General features: G+C 41.9%; 1 protein-coding gene across 1 annotated transcript in view; it reads left to right on the top strand.

The window, feature by feature from the left end:
- Positions 1 to 16,978, top strand: part of GLI3 (GLI family zinc finger 3) — a 212,579-nt gene that overhangs the window by 146,946 nt on the left and 48,655 nt on the right. Inside the window, 3 exon segments of the mRNA XM_039911700.1 lie at positions 10,629 to 10,845; positions 12,016 to 12,129; positions 14,621 to 14,761. Of these exon segments, the coding sequence (XP_039767634.1) occupies positions 10,629 to 10,845; positions 12,016 to 12,129; positions 14,621 to 14,761 (472 nt within the window).

Genomic DNA, 16,978 nt, shown 5'->3' with positions numbered 1-16,978 from the left:
GTGGGCAAAATCCTGCATTTTTTGTTTGATTGTTTTGCAGTTCGTCATGACTACACGATTGCCGCTTTTCCGTTGTATTTGCAGTAGCCAAGTTTTTCTCTCTCCCGACAGGTATCTCTCTCCCTTGAGAACAGATTATATCGATACCTAAAATACACACGCAGCCATTCTGTCTCAGCAGTGCCCTGTTAGATGTGCTTTTAGCTCAAAGTACTCAAACTACTTAATTGTGCATTCTTATAGACCCATTTTCCGTTTGAATTGAAGAACCAATTGCAACCATCGTTCAAGGTCTGCTATTGTCTATGGATTCCGAGGGCAGCAGTTTTTCCTAGAAAATGGGTCTTTCCAATTTCATCCCCCAAACGGGACTTTGGTTTTCACTTAAATAAGCTGCCACTTGAATTGCCACTGGAGAAGTCTTCTCAGAGAAAGTGTGTTTCTGGGAGACTTCATGACTCTGGCAATGTGCCCATCTGTTGTTATCATAGTACAGAGCACTTCTAGAAGTTAGACAAGTTCCAGCAGCAGGCCCGAAGCATTGGAGCGGAGAGGAGAGAGACGTAGAAGAAGTTAAACTCTATCAACCTTATTGGTAATCCCATTTTTGGTTATATAAGATCTGCATTGCTGGGATTGATAAAACAAAAGTAACAGAATACCTGAAAAACTTTAGCAGAGGTCTTCCGTTAAGTCCTGGGGACAATAGACTGTGAGCCCTGTGCGGGGCAGGGACTGTGTCCAATCTAATTAATTTATATCTGATTTTAGCACTTAGGACAGTGTTTGACACACAGCGCTTCAAAATACCATTAAAAAGGCATATGAGAAAGTGGATAATATATGTTCTATTTCCTCCATTTTGGCTTTTCCGGAACATTTGAACAACTCTTTTTGGCAGAACATCTTTAAACCAGCTTTGTGGCTGATATTGTTCGGGACACCTTTGATCACCCTAATTAATATTCTCTGTTCTTTATTTGCTGTTCTTGGTTGTGGGTCATAAGGTACCAACAGTAGGAAAGAGCAAGGCCAGGTGCTAGCTTCAGATTAAAAGGCCTCCGAGCCAGAATGTTTTCATGTAGAAGAGGGTTATCCTTGATCTGTGGTTCTCTTACTGTGTGGCCTTGTGACAGTCTTAAATGATTGAGCCAAAGTGTAGATTAGTCAATTTTACTATTTAGGAGTCCTAGCAACAAGAGCAAAAATAAAGGTACTGGAAAGTTTCAGATCTCTGATTCAATTCAATGGATGATGAGATTTGAAGGTGTGAGTTTGCAGTGTTATAGGACAATGCATCTCTTTTTGGCTAATGCTAAGATTTAATGATGTTTTCTTGATAACAGTGGTGTTTGGCTCAGCAGATTTTTTTTTAATCCAAACATCTCTGGAAATTGAAAAGCGTGTGCCATTATGCTCTCTTGTTAGTATTCCAAATTCAGGGAATTACCGTAGGAGAAAATCAAAAGCCCTCTTTTCAATTCCATATCTCTTCTCTGAAGAGATTGTTTTAGATACAAAGGATACACTGCATCCTTTCAAAACAAAAACTCTCAATCAGATTAGAACCTCCTCCCGCCACTGAAATTTCCCGGGCCGGAGTTTTTTTCTCCTACTGCAACTAGTGTTAATTGAATGGGCTGCTGAGGGGTTGTCATCTACCTCATGCCCAGAGGTTGGGGTCCTTGGACTGATATGGTGGGAAAAAACCTGAAGATTTTGATTTCTGCCTCCTTAAGAAGAGAAAATTCAGAGCCAAGAGAATTGTGCTCTCCGTTCTCTTTCCTTCTTTCTCCTTTGAAGTTTGGGTTAAGAAATTCTTGCTTCTGGTGTACTTTCTCAAGCCCTTAGTCCAGTGCATTAAACTCAGTAAATAATATTACAATCATTACTTCTATTACTTCTCCTACTTGTACTTGTATAGAATTCCCCATTTTTGAGAGAATTGCCTAATTATTCCCTATTCATACTGTGGATTATATGTTTATTGTGGATTCTTCCTCTTGAGTTATACACTAGAATCCATCAGTCTGGAAAACACATAAAAATGATCTCTTACTCATTAGTCTTTTCCCATACTGAGTTGTACAAGATTTAGACATCATGGGGTGGGGGTGGGACAGGGTGAGGGGGGCTGCCAATAAGTAAAGCCAAAGGATGGGAGAAAGGAAGGCAAGGGAACCTGCCTGCAGATCTGAAAATACAGGAAGGCCAGGAAGAACCAAAAGGCTAGAGACAAACTTAAATCTGACTTTTCAGGCACTTGGGAATTTAAGCCTGATGCTGAGATTTCATCTCCTGTCAGCTGGTGGAGGAATGTCTGTGCTATGGAATTTGTAAAGATGAGAATTCACTGATCAGATAGCAGCAATGACCAGCCCTGCAGCTGTTAAAGATTGTTTAACCATTTGCATTAATAACCTTGGTTTTCAGACATTGACAAGTCAGATAAAAAAAATCATTTGCAGTTGAAACGTTTTATTCAAAGCCGAGCTGAGCAAGATATATACATGTAACACACATATTTAATAAAGGGTCTTGGAATAAATCATTTTCAACATGGAGTACAAAAAAGAAACAGAAACAGATGTTTCAGGGTTTCTCGCAGTGCTTTGGCGTCTCTAATTCCAAAATAGCTAAAACTAGTACAAATAATATGCAGCATAGTTTTAAACTTACACAAATGTCCATTAGCATTGTATACCTCAGCAGCTGATTGTGTCAATCATTTTCAAATAGCAATCTCCCAAGTATGCATAGGATTTTTTTCTCCCTAGAGAGTCAGGAACGGTCTCCACACATAGTATATAGAGTCCTGAAAATCCATCTCGTCCATAAAATTGAATGTGAAAAGAGTCTCCCATAAACTAACCTGGTCTCATTTTTGTTCCTCCAAAATTAACTTTGACTAACCGAAAGCTCATCAAAAGAACATGTGAAAAAGGGATGTTAAAGGTATCAAAAAGACCTAGCTTCTCTTTCATCCTGAACATACACTCCTGGGGCTGATAAAAGTATATTGAATACTGCCTGAAGAGTTAAAAGCTCAGTGGAATCCTTCGGTTTGGATTCCCTCCCTCTTGCAGTAGAAAGGAAAGGCTCAAGTGTTATCTCCACAGATCAATCAGTGGCATATATTGAGCACTTACCTTTGCAGAGCACTGTACTAAGTGCTTGGTAGAGTTTTATTTAATAAAATTGGTCACCGTGATCTTTGCCCAGAAAGGCCTACGATCTAGGGCTTAAACAAGTGAAGTAGATACATTTGCTTATGTCGTCTTCTTTTTGTCCCTCCTCTCTCCCCCAAAATTGAACTTCAGTTTAAATAGAGACTGTGTAGCACTTCTGCCTTCTCTCACGGCTCTTGTTTAAAGAGTCAGTGAGAACTCCTTTTGTTTCATTTCTCCACAAACCATGCAGATCCTTTTCTGACTGCTTCTCCTGTTTCCAATAGGAATAATAATTACAATAGTGGTGATATTTGTTAAATGCTTACTGCGTGCCAGGCACTGCACTAAGCACTAAGGTAGATACAAGGTAATTGGGTTGGGCACAGCCTCAGTCCCAAATGGAGCTCACAGTCTTAATCATGGATTTGATCTGTGAATTGAGTAACTCAGGGGTTCAGGAGAGCGATGCAATATTTTGAGCTTGGTTATGGCCTCAAAATGGGACTATAAAAAGGACGCCTCTGGGATCCATTGCCCAGTCAGTTTTAAAGCAGCCTCAGGTTTATGAGCCAAAGCAGGTGTTCCTTACTGCTCACATTGACAAACTCACCCTAGTAATGGAAGATCGAACTGTGTCTTTTTTTCTTTTTTCCTACTTGGGGCATCACCTCCAACTGCTTCTGACAACTGAGATGTGGGAATCAGATTGGTGCTGTCCAGTTTGGTTCCTGCTGCATGAGGCATTCAGGTTGTTACCTCAGTTACACCGACTCTTTGGTGATGGCAGTCGTAAAAACGTGTTTGTACCAGAAACGTAGAATGTACGTGAGTCAGAGAGAATCCTGGAGAAATCCTAAATTCAGTACTAAATTACCAGTGTATCCTTAAAACGCCCTAATTTCACCTTATAAAAACTGGTATATTCCTCTTCTCTTTTACCCTACAGCCATTGAGGACTAATTGCCTTTATTTGAATTCCTCAAATAGAAAGCACTGTAAAAATGAGGTTTTATAGCTATTATTATAGAAGCAACGTGGCTCGGTGGAAGGAGCCCGGGCTTGGGAGTCAGAGGTCATGGGTTCGAATCCCGGCTCGGCCACTTGTCAGCTGTGTGACTGTGGGCAAGTCACTTAACTTCTCTGGGCCTCGGTTACCTCATCTGTAAAATGGGGATTAACTGTGAGCCTCACGAGGGATGACCTGATTACCCTGTATCCACCCCAGTGCTTAGAACAGTGCTCTGCACATAGTAAGCGCTTAACAAATACCAACAGTATTATTATTACTGATGTTATTAGTCATAACTGTAGCAGTTGGTGTTATTCAAATTTGGTATGCTTCTCTTTCTCTGAAAGCATCCAGGAATGCAAATCTATATCTAGTTCAAGTCTGCAGATTGTATAATATTCTGTGATGTGACTCAAACTCAGATTTTTGAGAAAATGTGTTCAGAGAGATCGGTGTACATAACAGATACTTTATCATTGTTCAGTCATTGGTTGTCTTTGGAATACCTACTTTTTTTATCAAATATGCAATTTTAGGCAGCAGTGTGTGTGTGTTTGTTCCTCCCTCCCCATCTATTAGTCCCTATTGGGTCAAAATCTTCCACAGACTTAAAATGCAAGGCTTCCTCTAAGTAAGTATTTAACCCTGCTTCCTCCTGTCAACACATACACACACACACACACACACAGAGTCCAAGTGAAGTAGTAAATATTTTTTCTAACCTTAAAATGCACCCATTTTGTTCAAAATCTACTTCCATGACCAGAAACTGAATGACCTTGTTAGTCTGACAACCACAAACCAGCCACCGAGTTTGGATTTGATTATAATACCATATTTTCTTACTCTCGTAGTCATCTCCTTAAAATGTCATGCCCTCATGGACTTGCAATGTAGTTCTTTTCCTTTTTCAGCCTATAGGCAATGAAAATTGGTACTATTTTCAGAACTTTCAGATGATATCTCCCTAAATGCTTCCTGAAAACATTGAGTCCTTTCCAACCTAATGTCTTGTCTTTGAAGAATCAAAAGCAAGCATTTGGTACAATGCTGTGCACACTGTAAATGTTCGGTAAATACCACTGTTGAAGATACAAGAATAAATATATTAAGATTTTGTAGGGTGACTAACACACTTCTATCCTTCAAGAACGAGTAGGTTTCTAACCTGAAATTTCAGACTGATTACAGACTCATAATGAAAATATGAGTGCAGTTACTTCCCTTACCTGTAATTTATTTTCATTACTGTCTATTTTAATATTAGATGGTAATCTTCTTGAGAGCAGAGAGGGGTTCTCCCAACATTGTTGAATTCTACTCTTCCAAGAGCTGAGTACAGTGCTCCAAAAAAAGAAATAAATGATCAGTAAGGACCACTAATTGATTGATTGGCAGGTGGGGCTTCAATCGTAGACCTCTCCTTAGGAAAATTTCCACCCAGTGGTAGCTATTACTTTAACCCAGCTCTGAATCACTGAAGACTGACTCAGGGCTACCAGACCGTGAACCCAAGATCTCACATTGTCTAGGGATTTCCCAGCTGAACGAATAAGTATTTTCCCACGAGACAAGAATGACAGAAGACAAATATAAATAAAATCTTATTGAACATCTACAGTGCGTAACCCCTTACCTGTAGTGTGAGGGAAGGCTTCTAGTAGTTACATTTTTTTGAATAAGAAATTCTCCTTTGTAGCCATTATAGTATAGAATTTAGGTGAAGGATTAAAATGGCAATCAATCAATGGTATTTATTGAGCTCTTACTGCAAGCAGAACACCGTACCAAGCACTTAGGAGAGAACAGTAGATGATTGAGTTGGTAGATGTTATCCCTGCCCTAGAGGAGCTCAAAATCACAAACGCCTTCTGAAATAAACCCATCTAAACTCTAATCTTATTTTTTAATGGTATTTGTAGAGCGTTTACTGTATACCCAGGACTGTACTAAGTGCTGCGGTAGATACAAGCTAATAAGGTTGGACACAGTGCATGTCCACACTGGGCTCAAAGTCTTGATCCCCATTTTATGATGAGGCACAGAGAAGTTAAGTGACCTGTCCACGGTCACACAGCAGACAAGTGGCTGAACTGAGATTAGAACTCAGATGTGCTGACTCCCAAGCCTGTGCTTTTTCCATCCGACCAGACTGCTTCTCTGTCTTGATGAAAGTAGGCTATTTCTGGTTAATTTTACCCTCTTATGAGGCCAGCACTAACAGGAGTCTTCTTTGATAAATTACAGTTTATTTTTTCCAAAGCTGCCTGCCACTTAGTAGTAATGGCGTTTATGGGTGCAGTGTAGCGTATTAAGCCCTTGAGACGGCAGAAAGAAGAGACACATTCCTTGCCTATGAGGAGTTTACCCCACCTCAACAAAGTCGTACATCTATGACCTAAACACCGCGTTAGTTTAGTCAAGGCCTGATAGATGTTTTCCACTCCTATTACATGTATCTAAACATGCATGTAAGCAAGTTATATAGTTGTGATTCCTTTTTCTCTTTTTATATTTCAGTAATAATAATAGTAACACCCTAGATGTATTTGCCCAGAATCTAGTTCATCAGTGATATCGGTAACTTCAAGGTGGGTGGTATAAGGTGGTGTAAGGTGTGTGGTCAGATGTGCAAAATCCATTCAAATAGCTTCCTTTTCCTGATGCCCATATACTTTCTGCAGCTTATCAGGTTAATGAGCAAGTAAACAGTTACATGTTTTGAAGTCAGTGTCATCTTTATTTTCTTTATCTTGTATCTCTCCTCTCCCCAAACTGGTTCTTCTTTATCGTATTTTTTTCGGCTAAAGAAAATAACACCATCCATCCAATCCTCGCTGCATGAATAAAGTGTCCTGCTGTTGCATATTATTAGATAAAATATGTATTTATTTTTCTCTTCAGAAAAAATGGAAACTTGAAAAAGAAATCTTGTGGCGGGGGTTTTCAAGTTGTTAACGATTCTGCTTAGTAAATCCATGTATTTGAGGACAATTCAGAAATCTCTCCCTTAGGGAATCATTGGGAATGGGAAATGAGAATATGAGAATGTAAGGAAATGAAAGAATGTCAAATGAACCTTTTGAGAGGTTAAGTCTTAGATTCTGTTTCCATATTTGCATAGATTGTCAGCTCCTTGTGGGCAAGGATCATGTCTACCAACTCTGGTGAATTGAACTTTCCCAAGCATTAAATAAATACCAATGATTGATTGATTTAGCCCAGTGTCATCACTCTGTAATTCAAAGACCCTTGGGAAAGGATCAGGTGAGATAGAATGGAATTAGTTCAGAAAAACACCTAGGAGACAGTGGAGGGGTCATTCATACTGTGGAATAACTATTCTGTCATCCCTCTGACCTCCTGCTCTCCCAAAACCAGGGCAGGACTGAGCTCGTAGACTTCCATGTAAATCATTGGTTCGAAGACCCTACTAGATACAGCTCAGAGCAGACATATTGTATTGCTCCAATCATTGGGTACCCTTGGGCTGCAACCCAATACTATTACTAATCAGAACTACTAATACATCCCTCCGAAGATGTATTGCAATTACCAGTACCAATAACAATATTCTACCTCCTCCGTACCCTTCCCTGTGACATCTCTGTTTAAAGTCACCGGCATCTATGTTGAAAGTCACCACCAGTTACTCCCGGAGTTGTTCTTGCTCAGAAAAGCCTTGCAGATCAGGTCAGAAGCTTTCATCAAACCGGTACATTTTTTTCCCATCTTCTATAGTTTCACGCTCACTTTTGCGGCATATAAATGACGAATGTGATGGCACTGGGCCTTAGAATTGTTCAGGACGTTGCTTCATCCTATGGACAATAGCTTTGATTTTTTTGCAGTCACAGTTTGTTCTTACCTGTGATCTATTTTTTGAGGGGGTATAAGGGAAACTCTGTCTACTTTATTTCCATTCCTGTTCCTCTACACCTTTGCTAATGTGCAAAACTTTATGCCTATCTTCCATTTTGTGAGTTAGCTTAATAGAGCTTATCTCCTGACTTTAGTCTATTCAAAAGCAGGTATTCCATACATAAGGAATAATGTTGTAAAGGAAATACTTTTACTCTTGGAGAAATCTTCTACCTAATGTCCCATTCAGACTTCCTTTGGTTCTTCATTTTCTGACCCAGAAAATTCAGGTTGCAGCCTCACAACTTCCTTTCTCCCCCAACTTTGAAAGTTCAAGGGCCCTTAGTCCCACCTTCGACTAATTTATGTAGGCCTCAGGGTGTGAATGTAGGCATAGTTTTCTACTCATGTATGACATTGTAATTGCATATAGTTTTTTGGGTTTTTTTAATGAACAGAATGAGGTAGTTACACTTTGTAATGCTCATCCACTAAAAGGATATGGCAGTGTTGAATCATTGTGTTCTTTGATGAATGGCTTGTACACTGAAGAATAAATTGAACAAACTGGCAGAGAGCTCAGTGAACATGAAATCAGCTATTAGAAGAAAGCTTGTGAACAAATTCTGAGCCTGATATGCATCTTTTGATTAATGCCCTATCAATCATCCATAGTGGCTACCTTAGCAAAGTCGTGGTGTAATCATTCATGGTTGCTTACAGGAACCCTGGCAGGAAATATAGGGCTGCAATAACTGGATATTATTACTGATTTCTCCCTAACTCTTGCTGTGAACAATGACTGTTTTCATGCCAGCCCTGCCTTCGCTTAGTAAAAAATGTAATGCAGAAGGAAGACTCCCACAAAATTCTCAGAGGCTATGCTTCTTGATATTCAGTCTTAAATGGGCAACCAATCGCAATATAGCTTTCCCTCCATCAGTGCTTTGCACACAGTAGATGCTTATGAAATATAATTACTACTCCAGGAAAAACGATACTGAAATCAAAAGCGGTCTTCGGCTCGTAGTCAAATCGGACAAATGTGGCGTCTTGTTAATGAGTCGAAAATATCATTGGAATTATGATATGGAATCGTTGAAGCGGTTTGAATCTTTTATTGTGATATTTTCAGTTAATGAGCTTAAAAGCAATAGTAATTAACAGGCAGAATTTAAATCTGCATGAAGTCTTCCTCAAGGGTGTCCCCCCCCCCAAAAAAAACCTGACTGACGAGGAATTACACTCAAGGAAAAGTCATTTAATCAGCAAAGCTCTTATAAATGATTCTTTAAAAGAAAGCCCAGCCCATGCATGCAGTTCTATTTTTGCATGCAATTTTAAACCTTTGGAAAATGCAGCAAGAGCATTTAATAGTCTCGTAATTGGATTTGATTCCAAACAGTTCGTTTCTAAAATGTGGCACGAAGAGCATTTTGGCAGTGCTTGCTAACAGAGCAGTCTTCAGGCTGCATTAGAATTGCCTGTGAACTTACCGTAGTCTAAAATTATAATGGAGTAATGAAGTGATGACAGGTATTAGCATGCATAATAGGTTTTAATAGACATTTAATGTTGTTTAGCTGGAAGAGGGAGAAGCGCTCTCCCATTGGAATACCTCTCCATTGAAGCATATTGATCACCGATTTCAAAGGGGAGAGGTTAATCCATCAGTTTCTGTAACCAGACGGCACTGATGGAAATTCTTTAGGTGACATTCTGGATGAACTGAGCTTTCCATCTTTACAAACAAATGAGTGATATGACAAGCATGGTGTTCAAAACACATTTAACCAATTGATTTTCTCTCCCCTTGTAATAAGATCTGGAGACATATGAAAGAGCGTAGTGTAAGCCAAGATTAAAGGAATTGCTTCATACACAGGAACATACGGAACTACATAGCCAATGGAAGTCCTATAAAACATAGTCACGGTTCTCTCTTTTTTTATAAGAAGTTTGTTATTGCAATAAATAGCTGTTATTGAACTGTTTGCCTTTGATTTCAGTTTTGCAGACTCTTATTTAAGGTGTGTCTGAGTATGTACATACACACAAAAACCCAAATGGCCTAGTGGCAAGAGCACAGGCCTGGCAGTCAGAGGGCCTGGGTTCTAATTCCAGCTCGGCCACTTGCTGCTCTCGGACCTCGGGCCAGTCACTTAACTTCTCTGGACCTTAGTTTCCTCAACTGTAAAATGGAGATTCGAGACGTGTCCTCCCTCTCGCTTGGATTATAAACCTCATTCGGAACAGAGATGGTGACCGACCTCATCACCCTGTATCTTCTGCAGCATTTAGGGCGGTGCTTAGCATGAGATTACTGCTTAACAAACATCCAGTTAATAAAATTATTAACACACACGCATATGTCTAGGCTGGCATCGGCAAGCTTTCTAGAGGAAGATTTTGAAATGCTATTCTGTAAAGATTGTGGATTTGTTTTTATTAGCAGACACAAGGCAAAGCTAGGTAGACTAGATTTTTAAAAATTCATAAGACTCAGCCACTTTGGGTGTTCGCAGCTTCTTCTTTAACTCAGCACCAGTAAAGATCCTCTCTATTCTTCTTGTTTTCTCCCCCTGCAGTCCTGCTTTGAGTTTTACCTACCCACCCACGCCCGTGTCTCTTCAACACATGCATCAGCAAATCATCAGCCGGCAGCAGAGTTTAGGTTCGGCCTTCGGACACAGTCCCCCGCTCATCCACCCCGCCCCAACGTTTCCCACCCAGAGACCTATCCCGGGAATCCCCGGGGTCCTGAACCCCATCCAAGTCAGCTCCGGTCCTTCGGAGTCCACGCAGGTGAGACAGTAAGAGGAACTGTTGTGTTTTGCTCATCTCCAAAAACAACTCGGTCCATCACATCCGCATCAGTCACCGTCGTCGCCTGGAAACATTCTTGCCGCTGGGGTCATTTGCAGTCTCTCACACCCACGCACGATCCCTGATGTGTGCAGATCCATCTGACCCTCATATGTATTTAAGTGAGTGGTAGATTCTCCCACCTGTGTAATCCGGACTGAAAGGTGGATGTAGCACATTGGGTATCTCAAAGGGGTACGGCTTGGCACGGCTCTCCTATCTGATTCCCAAAAAGCACTGATAGTCACACATGACTCATAGCCATCAGGTGGGTCTTTTCTATTAGTCCTCAAAGCAAGATCTAGTACTTTGGCACCCATGATACCCTCTCCCTTAACCCGTGTTCCTCCCCCTGTCACCAGTGCCCAGCTAAATTAGAGAGAGACCGAGATGGAGACTGCAGCACCCCTTCCTTCCTTGTGGCAGTCACGCATAGATCCCTTAGTTGAGTGGAAGTTCAGGAAGGATGGGGAATACTGGTTTGAGCAGGGACTTTCACCATCCCTGCATCTGTCTGTCACCCTTACCGTCCCTTCTCTCAACCCACAGATGCACCCCCTGACCTCGACCCCTTCCCCAACACACTCAGCTGAGGCCCAGTACAAATGAATGAGAGTGAGATTTCCTGTCCATCCACCCCGCCCATTCACTATATATATATATGTGTGTATATATATATATACATATATATATATATAGCATATATACTGTATATATATCACCAACCCCAGTTTTACGGTTCTCTCACATCTGTTAATGATACCGTCCTGAAAACGCAGTGATCTTTTCCATTCTGAACTTTGCTGTTGAAGTCATTTCTCAATCCTTAAAAGCCCCAGTGGTCCATGTTCATGACTTGAACATGATATGCTGCTTTACTATTTTTTTTAATAACATTAAAGACTTTCCCAGCTACACTGCAAGTTAATGCCTCATTGCCAAAGTATCACCCGACGGTCAAAAGAATTGAACAAACCCGTCACCGAGCTGCTAAATAATTCTGCTTAACCGAAGAATTGCATGTGTTGTTGTTTTTTCTCCTGGAGTTACAAATTGATCAGAGCCTGATTTTTTTTTTCCCCCCATTGGGTCGGGAAACCCAAACAGCAGAGCAAACCAACGAGTGAGTCTGCAGTGAGCAGCACTGGCGATCCAATGCACAACAAGCGTTCCAAGATGAAACCTGACGAAGAGCTTCCCAGTCCAGGTGCCGGAAGTCTGCAGGTACTGCATCCTGTTTGCTTTTCACTGACTCGCAAGCGCTGGACAGCAGAAGCAGCGTGGCCTAGCGGAGAGAGCACGGGCCTGCGAGTCAGGAAGACGTGGGTTCTAATCCCGGCTCTGCCACTTATCTGCTGTGTGACCTTGGGCAAGTTATTTCACTTCTCTGTGCCTCCGTTCCCTCATCTGTAAAATAATAGTGATAATAACTGTGGTGTTTGTTAAAGTCCTTAGTATGTGCCAAGCACTGTTCTAAGCACTGGGGTAGATACAAGGTAATCAGGTTGGACATTAGTCCCACATGGGGCTCACATTCTCAATCCCCGGTTTACCTACGAGGTAACTGAGGCACAGAGAAGTAAAGTGATAATAGCAATGATGGTATTTGCTAAGCGCTTACTGTTTGCCGAGTTAAGTGACTTGCCCAAGGTCACACAGCAGACAAGAGGAGGAGCCGGGATTAGAACCCGCGACCTCCGACGCCCAAGCCCTTGCTCTTGCCATTAGGCCATGCTGCATCTCTAATGGGGATGAAGACTGCGGGCTCTACCTGGGACAGGGACCATGTCCAATCCGATTATCTTGTGTCTACCCCAGTGCTTAGTACAGTGCACTATGGGGTGGAGCATAGCACGTGCCTCAGTGGAAAGAGCCCGGGCTTGGGAGTCAGAAATCATGGGTTCGAATCCCGGCTCCTCCCCTTGTCAGCTTGTGACTGTGGACCAGTCACTTCTCTGGGCTTCAGTTCCCTCATCTGAAAAAAGGGATAAAGACTGTGAGCCTCATGAGGGACAATCTGATTCCCCTGCATCTCCCCCAGCGCTTAGAACAGTGCTCTGCACATAGTAAGCGCTTAACAAATACCAACATTATTATTATTATTACAGTGCCTGGCACATTATAGGTGCTTAAGAAATTCCACAATTCTCAATATTCTGGAAGCCATGTTGAGCAGCCCCCATCTTCCCCAGGCTGTAGAGTTCCCACTTTGCACCACCATCGGTCCTAGCATTCTTGGAAGGATGTGCTGGAGACGTGTGCCCAGTAAGCAGCAGTCCAGTGCCTGGACTGAGCCGTGGGGATGTGCATTCCTGACAAAGTCATCACTATTCTGCTCCCTCCCTCCAATCTCGTCCATGCACTGGAAAGTGAGGAACACGGAGGAAAGGGCAAAATGAGTAGAGGAAGAAGCAGAGGGGAGATTGTTTCTCCTCAGAGTCTGAGGGTGAATAAGGCTTGGAAGAGTCTCTCAAGATCCTGCTACTATCACCAAACGGTGAAAAGCCAAGGAAAGTGCTATCAGCTCACTTCCTTTGATTCACCGTCTGAGTAGAATTAAACGAGTCCGTCGCCACCCCTGAGGATCGATCACCCCTAGAAAATACATCGCTCACAGGACCATGGGCTTAGTTATTTAGCTACCTGTCTGTGGGAGTTAATTGTATTTATTGAGCGTTTACTCTGTGCAGAGCACTCTACTAAGTACTTGGGAGAGTAATAATAATAATAATGTTGGTATTTGTTAAGCGCTTACCATGTGCGGAGCACTGTTCTAAGCGCTGGGGTAGACACAGGGGAATCAGTTGTCCCACGTGGGGCTCACAGTCTTCATCCGCATTTTACAGATGAGGTAACTGAGGCAGGGAGAAGTGAAGTGACTTGCCCACAGTCACACAGCTGACAAGGGGCAGAGCAGGGATTTGAACCCATGACCTCTGACTCCAGAGCCCGTGCTTTTTCCACTGAGCCACGAGAGTAGATCTTAAGCTTGTCCTGTAGACTGTAAGCTCGTTGTGGGTAGGGAATGTGTCCGTTTATTGTTATATTGTATCCTCCCAGGTACTCAGTACAGTGCTCTGCACAGGGTAAGCGCTCAATGAATGCGATTGACCGAATGAGAGTAAAATAGTGACTGCACGAGGAGGGAATCGATGGACCGAAATGAGATGACTGATGTGAAAGCACTTTGGAAAAATCTGTCCTATTAAAATAGCAGCTTTTATTTCATTGCCTCTCGGCACCGTTCAAACTTTGCCCCCTCCTCTTCCTTCTGTTGCAAATAAGCATATAGTGTTCCCATTGTGGGTTCTGTTATCTATCAATCAATCAATGGAACTTATTAAGCGCTTACTATGTGCAGAGCGCTGTACTTCATGCTTGGGAGAGTACAGTACAACAGAGTTGGGAGTCACATTCCCTGCCTACAGGGATCTTACAGCCTAGAGAGGGAGAGGGACATTAAAATAAATAAAATATGGACATGCGACCTGAGACTTTTAGTCTGTGTGCTCGGCACATAGTAAATGCTTAATAAATACCTCGGTTATTCTGAGTACCAGTGTGAGATTCTCCCTCTTCTGTGGCTGAATGAAAGCATCTAAACCAGGCTTTCCTTCACTCCTCTCCTCAGAAATCCCTAAGCTGTTTGCCTTTCTCCTCCATTTTGTCTGATTTGTCTCCCTTCTTTCCATTCCCCTCCCTCCTTGGCTTCCAGGAACAGCCAGAAGGAATGACTCTGGTCAAGGAGGAAGGTGATAAAGATGAAAGCAAGCAAGAGCCTGAAGTGGTCTATGAGACTAACTGCCACTGGGAAGGCTGTGCGAGAGAGTTTGACACACAGGAACAGCTCGTGCATGTAAGTTAATGGTATTCAGGAACAAGGTTTTAAAACTATGTGACCTTTTTCGTAGAGGTCAGCTACTCTGACCCTGTGCTGAGTCGAGTTTCTTAGCTAGCAGCGTTGCAAACTGGAGAGGGCTTTATGAGTTTCTGAGAATAAAAGAAAACTCTGAGCCCCGGTGCTTGACCTGTTCAGTCAGCTAAAGCTTAGTGTAAAATTCAATAAAGTCTTCAATAGAGAGTGTAATGGCTGTGATCCTGTAAGCCTACAAACACGATTTTGAGTTAGAGACTTTGATAGTTATTGAGTAATAGTAAGCCGGACATGAATTATTATTAACCTTTATCCAAGTTTGATTTTTTTTCTTTTTTTATCCCCCAAAGGGATCTGGAACAATAGAAACTGAAGAGGGGAAATTCTCCCCACCACCCTAAGCATTTTATTTTTACATACCAATTTACTGCTTCTCTGTGAAGTTGACTTGATTATTAGGCTGGCTTTGAGAATGCTGTGATACTGCTGAGTTTGTTAAAGAAACCCTTGTAGTTTTATTAGTTATATAGGGAAAAAAAAGCAAGGACTCCTTAAATAACGCCTACGTAGTAATCATTGGTAACATCCTGAGGTTGGCTAACCTCCCTGCCTCAATTTGGAATAAAAGACATCTCAACTGGCATTTGCCTATGCTGAGTAATAAACCAAATCAGGTTACTGGGCAAAGCACGGTTCTTCCGTTAGCGTTTCGGGAAAGCAGCCCTCTAGTCACACTGGACTTTTCAGCCACACCCACACGCCTGGATAGGCTATCACTGTACTCCGTGTCTTCTTTGGAAAAGAGACAGATTAAGAGGTAGAATAAGCCAAAGGCAGCTTACTATGAGAAGGACACGCAGAGGAAAAGAGAACGAGTGGAGGAGAGAGAAGAGAGCTACCTATTTGAAAAGTTCAGTACTTTCTCAAACTCAGGCTGACAGAAGAATCATTTGGATAATCAAAATCTAGGATAATCAGGATGACTGCATTTGACTCACACAGGTTCTTTGCAAAGAGCTGAGAAGCAGTGTGGCCTAATAGAAAGAGCACAGGCCTGGGAATCACTCACCTCTGACTCTGTCATAATAATAATAATAATGGTATTTGTTAAGTGCTTATTATTTGCCAAGCACTCTTCTAAGTCCTGAGGCAGAAACTAGGTTATCAGGTTGCCCCACGTGGGCCTCACAGTCTAAATCTCCATTTTACAGTTGAGGTAACTGAGGCACAGAAAAGTTAAGTGGCTTGCCCAAGGTCACACAGCAGACAAGTGGCAGAGCTGGGATTAGAACCCACGTCCTCCGACTCCCAAGCACGTGCTCTTTCCACTAAGCCACCCTGCTTCTCAGGTAACTGCTTCGTGACCTTGGACAAGTTACTTAACTTCTCTGTGCCTCAGTTCCCTCATCTGCCAAATGGGGATTCGATATCTGTTCTCCCTCCTATTTAGAGAAGCAAGAGAAGCAGTGTGGCTCAGTGGAAAGAGCACGGGCTTTGGAGTCAGGGTTCATGAGTTCGAATCCCAGCTCTGCCACTTGTCGGCTGTGTGACTGTGGGCAAGTCACTTAACTTCTCTGTGCCTCAGTTCCCTCATCTGTAAAATGGGGATTAAGACTGTGAGCCCCACGTGGGACAACCTGATTCCCCTATGTCTACCCCAGCGCTTATAACAGTGCTCGGCACATAGTAAGCGCTTAACAAATACCAACATTATTATTATTATTATTTAGACTGTGCGGCCCATGTGGGATATCTATCCCAGAGCTTAATACAGTTCCTGGCTTGTAGTAAATCTTAACAAATACCACCATTACTATTATTATTATCTGGTCCACATGTAAGCCTGTCATAAATAAATTGCTTCAAGCACTTCCACTTAGAGAAGCTGTTAAAGAAACAGTACATCTTTTTGCCAAATACTGTCTCAGCATTTATTATGGTGCTTGGCATGTAGTAAACATTTAGTAAATATCATAATTATTATTTTAATTATTGCATTCTTAGTAGTATATGCTACTATATGGTAATTTGGTATCACAAGTGTTCATTTATGCCATATTTCTTAGGATAAGTAAGTTTAAGAAATTACTACATCATAGACTGTTATGGCAAGGAACAAGGAAGTCACATGCTTTTAATTCAGGCCTATTTCCACATTTTTTACCATGAGGATAATTTGATTTTTTTCTTCACTTTGGT

Source organism: Ornithorhynchus anatinus, chromosome 4, assembly GCF_004115215.2.
Source record: "Ornithorhynchus anatinus isolate Pmale09 chromosome 4, mOrnAna1.pri.v4, whole genome shotgun sequence".
Classification (NCBI taxonomy): domain Eukaryota; kingdom Metazoa; phylum Chordata; class Mammalia; order Monotremata; family Ornithorhynchidae; genus Ornithorhynchus; species Ornithorhynchus anatinus.
This window is presented reverse-complemented; position numbering and strand designations above follow the sequence as displayed.